This window comes from Delphinus delphis, chromosome 5 (genome assembly GCF_949987515.2).
Source record: "Delphinus delphis chromosome 5, mDelDel1.2, whole genome shotgun sequence".
Taxonomy (NCBI): domain Eukaryota; kingdom Metazoa; phylum Chordata; class Mammalia; order Artiodactyla; family Delphinidae; genus Delphinus; species Delphinus delphis.
Genome location: NC_082687.1, coordinates 102,016,361 through 102,033,708, shown reverse-complemented (window position 1 = coordinate 102,033,708; position 17,348 = coordinate 102,016,361). Strand labels below are relative to the sequence as shown.

At 43.8% G+C, this 17,348-nt stretch overlaps 1 protein-coding gene across 3 annotated transcripts in view; it reads left to right on the top strand.

The window, feature by feature from the left end:
- STX18 (syntaxin 18) overlaps positions 1-17,348 on the top strand; it is a 120,728-nt gene that overhangs the window by 90,139 nt on the left and 13,241 nt on the right. For all 3 annotated transcript variants that reach the window (XM_060012814.1, XM_060012815.1, XM_060012818.1), the window contains 2 exons: positions 6,681-6,796; positions 16,334-16,422. In XM_060012814.1, the coding sequence (XP_059868797.1) occupies positions 6,681-6,796; positions 16,334-16,422 (205 nt within the window). The remainder of the gene's footprint in view (positions 1-6,680; positions 6,797-16,333; positions 16,423-17,348) is intronic.

Sequence of the window (17,348 nt, the reverse complement as noted above, 5' to 3'; positions counted from 1 at the left end):
CAACCAAATAAATAAATAAAAAGAAATTTAAGAAAAAGAAAAGAAAAGTGTGTATTAACAACCAATTTATTAAAAAAAAAAAAAAAAAAGAACCAGCCAAATATTTCTCCAAAGTTAAATGACCACCCAATGACCCAGCAATTCCACACCTAGGTTCTTTATGCCTAGAACGTCCTTTCTGCTTTTCTGTGCCTGGCAAAACTTTACTCCTCTTTTAAGAGTTTGCCTAAGTGACACTTCCCCTGAGAAGCCCCCAGTTATTTCTACTCTCTGAATTAGTAGCAGTAAGAATTTATAAAGTACCTGCCTTTTCCATAGTACTTTTTTTTTTTGGTCTGCTGTGTTATTTAGTCTTTGCAATGACTTTGAGTGTTAATATTGGAAGGATACCAGAAGCCAGGTTTCTCATTATCAAAGAAGTGAAACGGAAAAAGGTAGAAGGAACCTTGTTTTATTGGTTGGAACAGAAGATACTGGAAGCTGCTCTACAGATATGGAAACTGAGGCCCAGTGCTTACAAGGTGAGCCAGGGCAGCACCTACTGCGTGCCAACCTCTGTGCTAGGTCCGTTGTCACGGGTGATCTCATTCAATGTTTACAAGAACCTTTTTAGAAAAGCGCTATTTAATTCATTTTGCAGATAAAGAAAACTCAGCAAAGAGGATTTAAAAAACAAAACAAAACAAAATACCTGTCACATTGCAGATAAGTGGCAGACTAGAGGCTACTCTGCAGATAAGCTGCAGACTAGGATCCAAGCCCACTTTTGTCTCCAAACATATTTGTCTTTCTCAGGCAGTCAATCAGCCAATGGTTTAAGGACCCAGTCTCCAACCGCCATGGATGTGTGGAATTACTGGAGTAACCTGTCAGCCAAGACAGTCTAGGAGGACATCAGGCCAGTCCTACTGAGGAACATGGCTGAGGTCAAGGCTGTGCACACTCAAGCAGTTTGTGGCTGCCCCCCGCCCCGAGACCTCTCCCCTGCTGATCTACCAAGACTCCTCAAATCCTTCCCCCTCCACAGCACCAACCCAGAAGATGAGCACTAGTTGGCCCCTAATTGGAAGACCCTGCTGAGTCCCTTGCAAAGATTACAGCAGTGTTCTCCCTTCTCTGATTTTTTTGATTTTTTTTTTTTTTTTTTTTTTTTTAGATTTTTGGCCACACCACGCAGCATGTGGGATCTTAGTTCCCAAACCAGGGATCGAACCCGTGCCCCTTGCAGTGGACGTGTGGGGTCTTAACCACTGGACCACCAGGGAAGTCCCTGAATTTTTCGAATTACTAATGGATTTTGTCAGCTGTTTTCTTCTGTTCCTCCATTGGTCTGCATCTTGTCAGAATAAAAAATGTGTATTTCTTTAGGATTTCACAAGACTATCCCACCCCTCTGCCTTTTCTTATTACCCAGTGATAGTAGCGGCAGTAGTAAGAGTGGTAGTAATAGCTCATTTTTTCAGCTCTTGCTCTAGACTGTGGTCTAGAGCACCTTTTCCTCTGCTTATTGACTACTCGTATATTTGCTTCTTTGAGATGTCTGTTCAAGTCTTTAACCCATTTCTTTACCGGATTGTTTGTCTTTTTATTGTTGACTTGTAATGGAGTTATTTTTGTATAGCCTGCATACAAGTTCCTTGTTCGATATGTGCTACAAATATGTTTCCCTGTTCTGTGGCTTGTCTGTTCATTTTCTTAAAGGTGTCCTTTGATGAGCAGAAACTCTTAATTTTGAGGAAGTCCAATTTATCTGTTTTTATATTGTCTACCGAGTTAGTCTTTCATGTTTTCTTCTGGGATCTTTGTGAGTCTAGGTTTTATGTTTAGGCCCATCATCTATCTCAGATTAATTTTTTGATATAGTGAGATGAGGTTGAGGTTCATTTTATTCCATATAAATATCCACTTATTCCAGCAATATTTCAACGTTCTTTTCCTCATTGAGTTGACCTGGCACCTTTGTCAAAAATCAATTGACCATACATATATATCTGTTTCTGGACTCTTTATTCAGTGTTATTAATCAGAATTTTTTATTCTGGTACCTCACTATCTTGATTACTGTGGCTTTGTAGTAAATCTTGAAGTCAGCTGATGTTAGTCCTCCAAATTTCTGCTTTTTCAATATTATTTTTGCTATTCTAGATCCTTTGTATATTTCCATAGAAAGTTTAGAATCAGCTTGTCAGCTTCTTCAGAAAACCTGCTGGGATTTTTATAGGGATCATATCGAACCTATATATAAATTTAGGGAGAATGGATGTCTTAATGCCTATCTACAAGCATGGTATATCTTTTCATTGATTTCTATCTTTATATTTAAATTTCTTTTTCTTAGCAATATTTTGTCATTTTCAGCGTAGTAGAGGTGTTACTCATCTTTTGTTAAATTCCTAGATTTTTTGAAGCTCTTGTAAGTGGTATTGTTTTATTAATTTTCCTTTTCAATTTCTCATTGCTAGTATATAGAAAATACAATTGATTTTTGTATCTGCAAAATAACTTTCTGTCCTGCAACCTTAATTAATTCACATATTAGTTCTAGCAGCTTTTTTGTAAATTCTGTGTAATTTTCTGCATAAACAATGATGCCATATATAAATAACGTAATCTTTATACCTTTTATTTCTTTTTCTTGCTTTATTGCACTGCCTAGGATGTGGGCCTCCAGTACCATGTTGAATAGAAGTGGTTAGAATGGACATCCTTGCCTTGTTCCTAATTATGGGGCAAGGATTTATTGCTTCACATTAAGTGTGATGTTAGCTATAGGTATTCTGTAGCTCTTCATCAGGTTAGGAAATTCCCTTCTTTGTCAGGGGTTCCCAAGACTGCCCTCAGGTTTAATGATTTGCTAGAAGGACTCACAGAACCCAGAAAATCTGTTATACTCATGGTATAGTATTACAGTGAAAAGAAACAGATTAGGATCAGCAAAGGTAAAAGGCACGTAAGGCAAAGTCCAGGAGCCACCAGATGCAAGCTTCTTGTTGTCCTCCCAATGGAATAGCGCGGACAGTGCTTAATTCTCCCAGCAATGAGAATGTGTGATGTGGGACAACATGTACACAGTATTTGTCAACCAGGGAAGCCCACAGGATTTCATTGGGGATCAGTCATGTATGCATGGAGCACCCAAGCTGCTGGCTTTAGTTAATCAGTCTCTAGTCCCTCCAGAGGTCGAACTCATACAGCTTGGTCCAAGACCCCAACATTAATCACATTGTTAGTGTAAACTGTCTGGTGTGGTCCAAGGCCCCAGGCGTACAAGAACAGCCTTTATCAGGCAGGATGTTCTCAGAGCTTGGTCGTTATCTCCCAGGAACTGGTCCAGGGCCAGTTTCTTTGAAATGTGTAGAGTTGGAACACCCAAACCTGCTGCATCAACCCTTTCCTGCACACTCTCTAGTACTAGTTCGGTGAAACATTTTATTATGAAGGTATCTTGAATTTTTCAAATGCTTTTTCTGCATCTAATGAGATGATCATGTGCTTTTCTTTTCTGTTAATGTGTATTACACTGATCGATTTTAAGATGTTAAACCAACTCTGCCTTCCTGGGATAAACCCCACTTGGCCATGATGCATTGCTGTTTTTATACATTGTTAAATTCAGTTTGCTTATATTTTGTTAAGGATGTTTGCATTTATGTTCATGAAGGTATTTGTCTAATTTTCCTTTCTTGTCATATCTTTGTTAGATTTCCATATCAGGGTAATGCTGGCCTCATAAAATGATTTGTAATTGTTCTCTCTCCTCTCTTGTTGCCCAGGTATACTACATCCCTACCTTCTTTCTCATCTTAGGGAAAAACATTTAGCCTTTCACCATAAGGTATGATGTTAACTGTAGATTTTTTGTAGATGTCTTCTATCAGATTGAGGAAGTTCCCTCCTATACGCACTTCTCTTCACCTTGCTTGATTTGCTCCACAGCAGTATAGAGAGTTATTCTTCATTCCTTACAGCTCCATAGTACTCCAGAGTTTATTAAGCCAGTTCCAGGTTGATGGACATATGGTTAGTTTTCAGGATTTTGCTGTATTAAAATTGAATTACAAAATTGCTACAATGAATAGCCTTGCACCTACTTTTTCATATTATTGCTGTATCTTTGGGATGGAGTCATAGAAGTCATTTCTGGGTTAGAAAGTAAATATAATTTTGCTAGATATTACCAAATTTCCCTCCATAGGTGTTAACACCATTTGGCATTTTTTTATGCAATTCAAAATAAATTGCAAACATCAGTACACTTATCCTTAAATACTTCAGCATGTATATCATTAACTAGAGTTCAATATTTATTTACAGTTTTTCGGACTATTCTTGCATGTTTCCAAATGAATTTCATAATTGACTTGTCTGACTTCAAGATGGCGGGGGGGGGAACCTGGTGATATTTTTATTGGGATCACATTATATTTTTAAATTAGGGAGAACTAACAGCTTTATGGTATTTCTTTTTTCAATCCAAGAACATGATATATCTTTTCATTTGTTACAGTATTTTTTTTTATCTTTCAAGAACATCTGTGAGTTTTGGGCTTTTCTTGCTAAGTTTACGCTGCAATTTTTGTTGTTATTGTTAGTTTTTTAATCTTTTTTGTTTTGGCTATTGCAAATGGAGTCTTCTCTTTCATTGTATCTTCCAACTCTAAACCAGGTACTTTTTGATGAACATCTAAGTCATTTTTTTGTTATTATAAGCAGTGCTGAATATCCTTGAAACTATATCTTTGTGCATATCTATGATACTTAGAATAGCAGATGTATTTTTCAAAGGTGGCTGCACCCAAACATATCCCATGCCCCATGGTCTTATTAAAATGTGATTTTGTTACTGCTTCATTGAGTGTGAGATATGAGGTCTGTATTCCCTCTCCTTGAACCTGAGTGGACCATTGCAACTGCCTGGGCAGTGGAATATGACAGAAATGACAGTTTGTTATAAACTGAGGCTGAGGCTGTTATAAAAGGCCTTGAAGCTTTTACCGTAGTCTCTGAGACTGCTTTCTTTGGGGGAAGCCAGCTGCCATGCCAGGTAACACATTGACATGGCCCCACGAGGAAGAGATGAGGCTCCTCCCAGCACCAACACGGAGCTGTGTGAATGAGCTTCCCTGGAAGTGAACCCCCCAGCCCCAGTCAAGCCTTCAGATGGTGGGGCCCCATTGCCCTATAACGGTACCCTCATGAGTCAGAACCGCCCAGCCAAGCTGCTCCCAAATTCCTGACCCCAGAAACATGGATAGATGGTAAATAATTAATATTGTTTCAAGGCACTAAATTTTAGAGTGGTCTGTTACTCAGCCATAGTAACTGGAACACTTAACATGATTGATATTATAATTACTTTTGAAATTTCTATTGTTAATGTTGTAGAGGAGCATTTCCAAAACAGCCTTTCTTAGAACACTAGTCTGTTGTGTTTTGGGTTCCCTAAGGTCACATCCCAGCCCAGTTACTAACTGTGTGACCTGGGCAAGGTTCCTAACTTCCCTATACCTCAGTTTCCTCCTCTGTAAAAAGGCCATTAATACTAGTAACTACTTTATAGGGATGTATGACATTAAATAAATTTATGCATATACAGTGCTTAGAAAAGTGCCCAATACCTGATAAGCCCTCGGTAAACGTTAGCTGGCATTAATTATATCATCCTTATATGCATTTACATTGTCCTTTTTATTTTTAGTCCTTCTGCCTAGTAACGTGGAAATTATCTTAGATCTTTTTAGCAATCTGCCTAGAATTTTCATAGTGCTGTATGAATTCCAATACAAGGCCCGTTGTTTCATAACCGGGTTGTTTTTCCTCGTATTAGCCATTTATTGACAATTGTAAAGTATCCGTTCATTCAACCTATATTTATTAAACACTAAATGGCACACACTCATCTAGAACCTAGGGCCACACAGCAACTACGACTTATGAAGTCAGGTACCCTGCTCTCAGAGCGTGCACTGCAGTGGAGTGAGACAGCCAGTAAAGAAATGAACGAGCAGGATGGTTCCAGACTGCAGTGGCTGCTGGGGAGAAGACAGACAGGGGCACAGAGTAACAGGAGGAGGCCTGTTTTAGATAGGAGAGTCAGGAGGCCTCTGTGAGCGCGTGAGGTTGCACCTGGCCCTGAGGGTGGAAGAGAATACACTGTGGGAGGAGCCCAGGGCCAGTGCCAAGTGCTGAGGCTTAGGGACCTGAGTCAAGGCCTTGCCCCCCAGTGGATATGTAAAGACTTGTGCTTTTATGGTTCAGTTATTTTCAGATATTACTTATATGTCATATTTGTTATATAACACGTGCGTGTGTGTAGTCAGCAACACTTTTGCATTGGTGTAAGACAACCAGCTTCTTGGGTTTGTTGAACTTAGAGCCGTCGGCCTTCGCTGCCCACGTGTAGAGTGTGGGTTCAGGAGGTTGGGCTGTTCTGGTGTCCTTTCCTTTGGTGCGTCCTGATGGCACTCGTCCTGCTGCGTGCTATGGCTGGGGGTGTGCGGTCTGCCATGTATTAAGTGCCCCACTAGAGCTGTGTGGGGATGGCCGCTGGGCCCAGGGCAGCGGCTCTGCTCTCCCCCAGAGGGCACAGAGCAAGCGTGAGGGCCACGTGTGACTCCTCTCTGCTTTTAGGCGGAATCCTGTGTAAGTAAATGATATGACTGCTAATTTTTTATCTTTAGATCTAAGCTGGAACCAGAACCAAATACAAAGACAAGACAATCCATGTCTTCTGAGAAAGTTTCACAGAATCCTTCAAAAGACTCTGAAGAAAGACCTGTCACTGAAGAATTTCCAGGTATGAATTAAAATCAGAATCTTGCCTTGCGCCTCTTCCTTGTGACACGTTGGCCAAAATACAAAGCAGAAAAAGAAGGAACACAGCCCCAGACATCTTGTGGTGTTAGTATTTGCATAAAGCAAAGGAAACACGGAAGTGTCAGTCTTTTTTGGTCACAGTTGGATCTTAATGCCGCCGCAGGGGCGGGGTGGGAGGATCCCCCAGTCACCTGGCAGCCGCCAAGGTCCAGAGAAAGGGCCTGAGTTGCTGCGCACCAGTGGGGTGGGGACTGGAGACTTAGAACCTGGAAGAATCATGGGGATCTCTGCCTGTCAGTCTCAGGAACGGTGGGGCGCTGCCTCCCCTGCACCCACGCAGTGCACTGTCAGCACTGACCTTGCCTGGACCTGACCATCCTGCCTTGGGGCGGAGCCTGTGGTGTCAGCCGCCTTTGTCAGCCAATTGAGCCAATAGGACAAAATGCAAGTCTGGGTTTATAAACTTCCTGTCTTCATGTTTGCTAGCCGGCCCATAACTTAGAACAGCTCCTAACACATGGTAGATGCTGGATAAATACAGTGTCTCTATAAAGTCTGGAAACATAGGGGCATGTATATATAATGCTGTCGGGGACATCTTCAATCCATGTGTCTGGCCAGGGTGGCCACCCTGTGTAGGGGATGCATGCTTAGTTTGCTGTACCTCAGAGGCACATGAGATTTTGCTTTGTGTGAATCCCAGGATGCTGAGGCCCGAGAGTCTCCCTCGCCTCCTCTTCTATACTCTCACAATGGCTGTCATTTACTGCATGCCTCCCAGGTACTAGGCGCTGTCCTGAATCTTCACAGACATCACCACCATCCTTGTAGCAGCCCTCTGGGATGGATTTTATGACCTTTTTCTTGTCCAAGTTAAAAGTTCATAAATGGTGGACCTGGCATTTCCATGTGCATCTGTGCTGCCCTTCCATCTAATTTATTCCCTGCATATTGCAAGCGAGGGAATTCAGAATGCATTTGGGGCTTTGTGAGCCTGAAAGATGCCAGAGGCCTTTCTGTAGCTGAAAACAGCTTCTGTGGGAAGGGCAAGGAGACTGGCGTTCAGTGACCACCCCCTTCATTGTGCTGGGCACCCACTGGGGGTGTCAACAAATCAAGTCTCACTGAGTCTTTTGAGGTGTTATTGTCATCATTTTATGTGTGAGGAAACAGAGCTTTGAAGAAATTATATAACCTATCAAAAGTCAAATAACAAGATAAGAGCGTCACTGGGATTCCAGGTGTGGGTCACTCTATGTCGAGCCTGAGCCCATCCTCTCTGGAGGCTGCCTTGTCCCATAGGCCAGAGGCCTCGCACACACCCTCCCATGCCCATCTCCGCTTGTTCCTAATGAGGGAAAACCCCAGCATCAGTCACAAAGTGATGGGGCCCTGCTTTTCGTAAACAGTACATAGGGGTATCATATCTAAATTTACTCCTGCCAGACATAGCTGCTCGACCCTTTATCCATCCATTCATTCATTCAGGAGCTATTGTCAGGGCTGCTGAGAGTGGGGAGAAGCCAGTCCAGAGTCTTGGGGCCCAGGTGAGGGTAAATCTCACGTAGAGAGAGTCTGCCCTTGCTGGGTCCCTCGCTCACACTGAGAATTGTTATGCCAGGCACTGCGCTAGGTGTTGGGGATACGGGAGCGAGTAGAAAATAGGCACATGTGCTTGCAGTCCAGAGGGGAACAGATGGTAATGGAATATTACACAACTGGGTACACAGTCAGTCTGTGCTATAAGAGAGGGGGTCCTGGTAATAGAGATATGGCCCACTGGAGAGGTCGGAGTCCTTGAGGTTTCAGTAAGACCCAAGGGCAGTGAGGAGTGAGCCATGTGGCTCTCTGTGGGAAGAGAGTCAAGGCAAAGGAAGCAGAAGTGCCTGGTGTGCTAATGAGCAGCCGGGAGGCTGCAGAGTAAGGGAAGAGCAGAGGGACAGGAAGCAAGCAAGTACCAGGGCACCAAGGTCATGGGGCCTTCCGGGCCACGGGAGAGCTGTTTACTCTGAGTGAGGTGGGAGGCCACCAGGATGCTTGCACAGAGGACTGTCACACAGAGGACTACATTTGAGCAGGGTCCCTCTGGCTGCTCTGTTGAAATAGATTGTTCAGGGGATGAAGAAGCAAAATAGGGACAGTTAGGAGGCTGCTGAAGTCTCCTAGGAACAAGGTGGTGGTGCCCCTCACCAAGCATGGTAGCAGGGACGTGGAGAAGCGGTGGAATTCTGGATATATTTTGAAAGTTGAGCCACAGAATGTGCTCCCTGGACGTGGGGCATGAGGAGGAGATGGGGCAAGAAGGCTGCAGTGGTTGTTGGCAGTGGGAAGAAGGTGGCTGCCCTTCACTGAGTTGTGGGAGGCTGAGGCAGGGCAGGCTGGGGGCTGCAGATCAGCTCAGTGTGGAGTATGTTAATTTAGGGATGTCTGGCACAGAGGTTGAGCAGGAAGTTGGGTTTATGAGTCTAGAGGTCAGGGGACAGGTCTTTAGATCATGTCAATCCCATGAGACAGGCTGGGATCCCTGAGGAATGAGGGTCAGTAGAAAGAGGATGACGCACTAAGCCTCCCGATCTGGTCTTCCCTGTTCTGTCTTTCTCCCCGGCACTTGTCACTACCGTTCTATATGTTTGACTCATTTATATCCTTTATGCTCTGGCTCCCCTACTAAAACTTAAGTTCCACAAGGACAGGAATTTCTGTATGTGCTTTGTTCAGTGATGTAACACTGGCACCCAGAACAATACCTGGCACATAGGAGGTGCTCATTAAATCTTTGTTGAAGAAAATGAATGAATGAAGACTCTATTTGGAGCACTGATTGCTTTTAGTTGCTGTGGAAATATTTCCTGAAGCAAAAGGAACTTAATGCCTCTCGGTGGTAGAAAACAAATGGTCAATGAGAGAATGCTGTTCCTCACGGTTTATATTTTTATCTTAAAGTCAGTATTTGGATGCTTTATAATCACGAAGTTATCTCCTGACTAAGCCAGCCCACCAAAATGTTGAGAGAACCCTCCAGTTTAGCTTCTGATCAACGCGTAGGAGCAGAATGGTGTGACGGGTGTCTCTCTGGAGGCCGTCAAGGTCCCAGCTGCAGCATTTAGTGGCACTTCCGAGAACCATTTCCCCCATTTTGTAAATGCATCTCAGGACTCCTCCCGCCCCATCTTGGTCCTCTCTTGCTTTTTCCCCTGTATCCTGGCCCCTGCTGCCGCTGCTGGCTCCACTTCACTGTCCCCACAGCTCCACCCGGCAGCTCTTTCCTCCGTGGTCATTTGGTGATGCTTATTTCTGAGCCATCTCTTCCTTGGTTATGTGGAGTCCCAAAGGGTAATAAAATCTTAACTAGTGCTCTTTAAAAATGTGCACACTTTATGTACAAATTCCTGCATATATAACAGGCTTTTTCTACCTCATTTTGTTTGTTTTTCCCAAAAGAAAGCTATTACCATTGCTGTACCCCACCTTTATCTATTTTCTGTTCATGGAGATGGGCCATCCCTTCCTCTGAGTGAGAGGGAAGGGAAAGCACAGTGGTTGCAGTGTGATGTCATGGAAGGGTCGTGAACCTTGGTTTCACAGTCTGGCCTCTGTCCTGCACCATGACCTTGGACAAGTTATTTGAACTCTGAGCCTCAACTTTCTTATATATCATGTGGCTGTGGTTTGTTGTGAGCATTTCAGGAGCTAGTGTAAAGGGCCAGGCAGTGTCTGGCATGTGCAGTAGGGCTCCACAAAGAGCACATTTTGCGTTAGTTCGTAGAGCAGCTATGACGAGATCCATTGCTAGACACTAAGGATTGGGCAGGATTCTTTTTCAAATGAGTACTGGAAGTCAATTAGTAGGCTGGCCAAGATAGCAAAGGCAATTAGGAAGGCAAAGGAAATGAAAGTCTAGATTAGGAAGGAAGTTTTTTCTATTTACAAACTGCCTGGTATTGTGTACGGAAAATTTTAAGGAATCCACCAATAAAAGAAGTAGTAAATGAGTTCAGCAAGGTTGCAGGATACAAAACCATTATACAGAGATTTCATTTCTGTATACTTTCAATGAACAATCCAAAAATGGAATTTAAAAGGAACAATTCCTTTATGATAGCATCAAAAAGAATAAATTCAACAAAAATGTAAAACATACTTTGAAGGCTGCAAATCATTGTTGAAAGAAATTAAAAATGATCCAAATAAATTGAAAAATATCCCAAGATCATGAATCAGAAGAATTAGTGTTGTTAAGATGGCAGTACACCCCAAAATGATCTACAGTTTCAATGCATTCCTCTTCAGAATCCCAGCTGATTTCTTTGTGAAAATTGACAAGTTGATTCTAAAATCCATGAGGAAGTGCAGGGAACTCAGGATAACCAAAACAGTCTTGGTAAAGAAAAAAGTAGGAGGACTCACACTTCCCAATTTCGAAACCTGCTACAAAGCAACAGTAATCAAGACAGTGTGGTACTGGCACAAGGACGGACATATGGATCAATGGGACAGAATTGAGAATCCAGAATTAAAACCGTGTGGCTCTGGTCAACTGAGTTCCAACTGGGGGACCAAGATCATTCAAGGGGGCAAGAACGGTCTCTTCAACAAATGGTGCTGGGAAAATTGGATATCCACATGCAAAAGAACAAAGTTTGACACTTAACTCACACCATTTATAAAAAAGTAACTCAAATAGACCAAAGACCTACACAGAGCTAAAACCCTAAAACTCTTATAAGAGAGCATAGGGCTGGGGCTTCCCTGGTGGCGCAGTGGTTGAGAATCTGCCGGCCAATGCAGGGGACACGGGTTCGAGCCCTGGTCTGGGAAGATCCCACATGCTGCGGAGCAACTGGGCCCGTGAGCCACAATTACTGAGCCTGCGCGCCTGGAGCCTGTGCTCCGCAACGAGAGGCCGCGATAGTGAGAGGCCCGCGCACCGCGATGAAGAGTGGCCCCCGCTTGCCACAACTAGAGAAAGCCCACGCACAGAAACGAAGACCCAACACAGCCATAAATAAATTAATTAATTAAAAAAAAAAAAGCATAGGGCTAAATCTTCCTGACCTCAGATTTGACAAAAGATTAACAAGGATATGACACCAAAACACAAGCAACAAAAGGAAAAATTAGATAAACTGGGCTTCACCAAAATTAAAAGCTTTTGTGCTTTAAAGGTTAAAAAGAAAAGAAAGTGAAAAAAGCCCACAGAATGGGAGAAAATATTTGAAAATCATATATCTGATAAGGGGTCTATATCTAGAACATGGAAAGAACTTTTACAAGTCAATAAGAAAATGATAACCCAATGGCAAAGGGTCTGAATAGAAATCTCTCCGAGGAAGAAATACAAATGGCCAAAAAGCACACGAAAAGATGCACAACATCATTGGTAATCAGGGAAATGCAAATCAAAAGCACAATGAGATTCCACTTCACACCTACCAGGATGGCTAGAATGAAAAAGGCTGACGATAAGTGCGTTTGCAGGATGTGGAGAAATCAGAACTCTCCTGCAGGTATAAGTTCTCCAGGCAGCGGGACCAGCCAGTGAAAAGATCAAGGAGGGAGAAATGAGCTGGCATATTTCCACATGCGTGCACACACATGTACACGCACACACACTCACACTCACAAGAGGGAGGCACCAGTGAGAATGGCACAAGGAGGGGGGAGAGACGGAGGCAGAGGCCTGATCACACAGGGCCCTACAGGCCGTGGGAAAGGTTCAGCTCTGGGTCTGTGTGTAGTGAGGAGCCCTGGAGGTTGTTAAGCTGAGCATGACAAGGCCCGGGTCACATTTAAAACCTCCCTGACTACCGTGTGGAGCTGGAGTGGAGTGAGAAAAAGAGGAACCAAGTGGCCTTGTTGGGAATCTATTGCAGGAGGCCACACGCCGGCGGGATGAGGTGTCACCTGAGGGACGTGGTGGTGGAGATGGCCGCGGAGACAAGGGCTCAACCTCTGCTCACACTTGGGAACTGAAGGTTAGCCAGTAGGTAGGACGCGAGAGGTGAGGGAAAGAGAGCCATCAAGGGCAACTTCTAGGTTTGGGCTGGACCGACCAAGATGACGAAGGTGCGAGGGTCTGCAGTGAGGCCGGGAGGAGTGGGAGGGAGCAGAATCATATTCTGTGTGAGGTCTGAGATGCCTATTGGATTTTCAGGTGGAAATAGTGAGTCCGTTGGAGTGAGCCTAGAGATCAGGGAAGAAATCAGGGCTGGAGGTCTTTGGGAGTCATAGGACATAGGCAGTTCAGAGCCGCGGGCCTGGATGCATCACCTAAGGGGAATGTGTGGGGAGGGGAGAAGCCTGCACAGACCTCCGTGGTGCTGCCAGTTTTCCAGGGCCTTTGCCATTTCATCTCCATCCCCACCTCGATGCTGGCAGGTAAATCTCGTCCCCCACACCCAGCTGGTTCCTCTTAGGGGTCGTATATCTGCCCTTTTCTCTGTGCCATTGGAAGACAGCTTTTTCCTGTCCATGGGCAATTTGCTAAGGTTATCTACAGTTAGCAGAAGGATTTTTAAAATCTGGGTTATGTGGTGTCTTTTTGCTTATCTTTTCAGGTTTTTCATTTTGCTTTTGAAACATGAGATGTAAGTTAGAAAAAATACTTTAGTGTAGGACTAGGTGGTACACTTCTAGGCAGAGGGTGGTTTCTTGCTTGTCATACTCCTGTTTCTTAAAAAAGGCACTAGTCTTGTTATTTTTGATTTAGGCAGCACAATAAAGCACCTCTGTGGTCACAGCTGACCTTCTGTGCATGTCTGAGGTTTAGTTTTTTTTCCTTCCATATTCTTACTCAGCCAGGATGAGATCTTTGTGGACCCCATTTATAATTTGTTTCCTGACATTGGTTTCCACTAAGATGGGTACGGTTATTTGTGAATACTTCTTGCCCTTCTTCTCCAGTCAGTCACGGGTCCTGCCCTCAGTTGACAGGGAAGCTCAGATCCAGCCCCTGAGAAAGTGAGTAGTGCCAAAAAAGAGGGCACAGGTGGGAAAGACGTAGTCCACTCAGAGGGCCAGGGAACTTCAGGAGGAGGTGGTCCGGAGAAATGAGTCTGAACCTGAAAAAGGGGAAGCTTAGAATGTTCTAGGCAGAGGAAACAGCATGAGTAAATACTCAGAGGCCGGAAAGCGTGGGAGAGGTATGGAACGTAGTCAGTAAAGAAACCACTTCTGGGTCAGCAAAACTCACAGAAAGGGGAGGAGGAGTGGGCCTTAAGGTGGGAAAGGTGGATGGGGCCAGACCATACGGAGAGCCTTGAGTACTGGACCAAGGAGTCTGGACTTGAGTGCCTTGGCATCGTGGTGCATGGAGGTCTGGGCAAAGCACTCGCATGGGGTGTGCCGTGCTTCAGGCTGATTCTTACAGCTGCAGGTCAGGGTGGCTCCAGGTGGCTGCAAAGGCTCTTAACAAACTTTCCATTCCAGCTCAGAGCTGATTTATGCTTCGTTCTGATGTGAATATGTTTTTGTGTTTCTAAATTTGATGTTCTTATCCTTAAAACACATAAAGGTAAAAGCTTGAGATGGATACAATAATGAGGTCAGGTAGGAGATAGAGGGCTCTAGGGGTGGGGGTGGGATGAGTGAAAAGTACAGATGTTCCACCTGAAGAATGTGGTCTCAGAAAAACACCTCTTCGGCTTCTAAAGATGTTTCCAACCTTTTATAAATATCATTTATATAAAAATTATGTATTATATTTATAGGTCCTATATTATATCTAAGTTATACATGTGTCTTTTATAAATATGATGACAGTTCTGGCAAAAACAGCCAATTTTTAAAAACTTGCACAGGGTCGCAGATGACTTGGAGTTTTTTTGTGATGACATATCCAGAATAATAACCATACCTTGTACATAGGTCTGCCTAATCTTCTTTCTCTAAATTGGTGCTATCATTATGTTCTTTTCCCTTATCAGTCTCAAAGCAAAAACTCTGGACTTTTGCCCATCTCATGGGGCTGAGAGCAGCTATGGGAAATTTACTGAGATTGGGGAAGAAAAGAAAAAGAAGCAGTATTTGCCTTTAAGTACTTGGCAACCCACTGACAAGCCCAGGGGCACTGCTGAGACACCCGACACAAAGTCACTTATACAAAAAAAAGACCCCATTACAGCCTCCGCCCAGGAGTGACGCTCCGCCTCCCCCCTCCCGCCCCCACCTTGCTCCCAGTCCACCCCTGGATGAGCCGCATAGGCCTCTCTATCAGGGTCCCCGGGTGGGGCAGCCCCTTCTGGGAGCTGTGCTGTTGTTCTGCTCTGTCAGAGATCTGGCCCATGTTTATGTGATCCCGGTCAAAGTGTTCTCTAGATTAAAAGTAAAATTACCACCAGTCAGCAGTCCATGCCCAGGTTCCCGTCCTGGAGTACATCAAAATGCACCAAAGCATGGACTGGCACACATACCATTGTACTAGCAGAAAACCCAAAGTAACCAAAGGTTTATCAGTGGAGTTACAGTTACACAGAAAATTCCTTACAGTGGAATGTTATGCGGCAATTAAAAGAACAAGGTAGGGCTTCCCTGGTGGCGCAGTGGTTGAGAATCCGCCTGCCGATGCAGGGGACACGGGTTCGTGCCCCGGTCCGGGAAGATCCCACATGCCGCGGAGCGGCTGGGCCCGTGAGCCATGGCCGCTGAGCCTGCGCGTCCGGAGCCTGTGCTCCGCAGCGGGAGAGGCCACAACAGTGAGAGGCCCGCATACCGCAAAAAAAAAAAAAAAAAAAAAAAAAAGAAAGAACAAGGTAGATATATGTGAAATGACATTGGGTAATCACCCAGATGCATTGTTAAGTTATAAAAAGCAAGTTTTAGAACAATGTGTTACCACTGATATCTTTGTGAAAAGCACACTGCCACACACACAGAGAACTATAAATTATCTCTAGGCTGCGGAGGAGGCAGGGAATTGCATATCTGTGTGTGTGTGTGTGTGTGTGTGTGTGAGTGTGCTGGATAGAGCCTGCGAGACTCCCTCAAAGCACTGACAAACAGTGGTTACTTCTGGGAGGGGAATGGGATTGGCGTGGTATGTCATTTCCTCTATTTTTTATATATGTATATATACATATTTTTTAATGAAATTACCCATACATTTTGCAGTCTTTAAAAAGTAGAGGGAGGTGTATAAGCATACGAGTATGTGATTTGAAGTCAAGTCCAGTTGAAAACTGGTCCTGAAGAACGTCCATTTGGTTTGCGACCATTACTGAGATCAGGGCAATACTGAAACTGTGCATGGGTCCCATCTATCCATACACACACACACACACACAGACACACACACACACAGACACACACACACACACACACACACACAGAGATCTTTACATTGTAAAGAGTCATGCTGCAGTGCTTGAATATTAACCAACAGATAGTCGAATGTGGACAAAGCTCTATGATTTCCTTCCATCTCATGTTTTTAAATATGCCTGCATCCTAAGACAACCTATTCTAAAGTGAATATTTTGCCTTCTGCCTACTTTCAATTTCTTTTTTTTTTTTTTAACAGAAAAGATTCCAGCCGAAGCACAACCTGAATTGGGAACCTGGGGAGATGGGAAAGGTGAAGATGAATTATCCCCAGAAGAAATACAAATGGTAATGCTATTCTCTGCCTAATCATGTATTTTTAACTAGTTTTAGTAAGAATATTTCATTGAGTAGGAGGTCATCCTAAATGCCCTTGCCCTCGTTTTTATACTGAGTTTTAAAAATTATAAATAAATATTTTAGATCAATTTTCCACTTGATTTCCAGATTCTTAGTATGCTTTTCTTATGTTTTGAATTTGCAGTAGCTTAAAGAAGAAATTGCCTTGGAATAATTTTATTAATATTAGATGTCTTTTCAGTGGCAGTAAAATAGTCTTCTATTCTAAATGGGTCTTTTATAATCGCTGCTATGGTGCTTTTAATTGTTTGAATTACTGGTGCATGGTAATGTGAAGAAAGCATAAGTAATGGCTGAAGAATGAAAAGAGTAACACCTTAACTGCGAATATCACCTCCTTTTATTTACCTGTCCCCTAGTTGCCAATTGTAGTTTATTATCTCTGGGTGAGTTTCAAAAGAAAAGGGACAGATTTGGCCAGAGCCCCTACCTGTTCGTTTACAGCCGGGTCTATGCACAGCTGTCTGGACATCGGTGTGACAGAGCCACATGGAGTACGTGTACCTGGGGTTGGGAACAGATATGTCCTAGAGCTGCCCTGGTGGGATGCGGGCCTTGCCCAAAGAGCTGAGAAGCCGGTTCCCACATAGTCCCCCTCCAGTGGCTGTGCCTGGCAAATGACATCTTAATTTGCAGCGCTTTACAGTGGACAGAGCTTTTTAGTACTTGTTTTATCCGTGATAGTCTCAGTAATCACACTAAGAGGTGTTGGGGCATTACTGTCTTCTTGTAACTTTGGCAAAAAGCAGTCGGCTCTCTTGTCCAAGGGCCCCTCATTAGTAAGTGGTTGAGCCTATCTGCAGTCAGCGGTCTCCTGATGTCTCCTGAAGAAGATGAGAGGTAGAGCTTCGAGC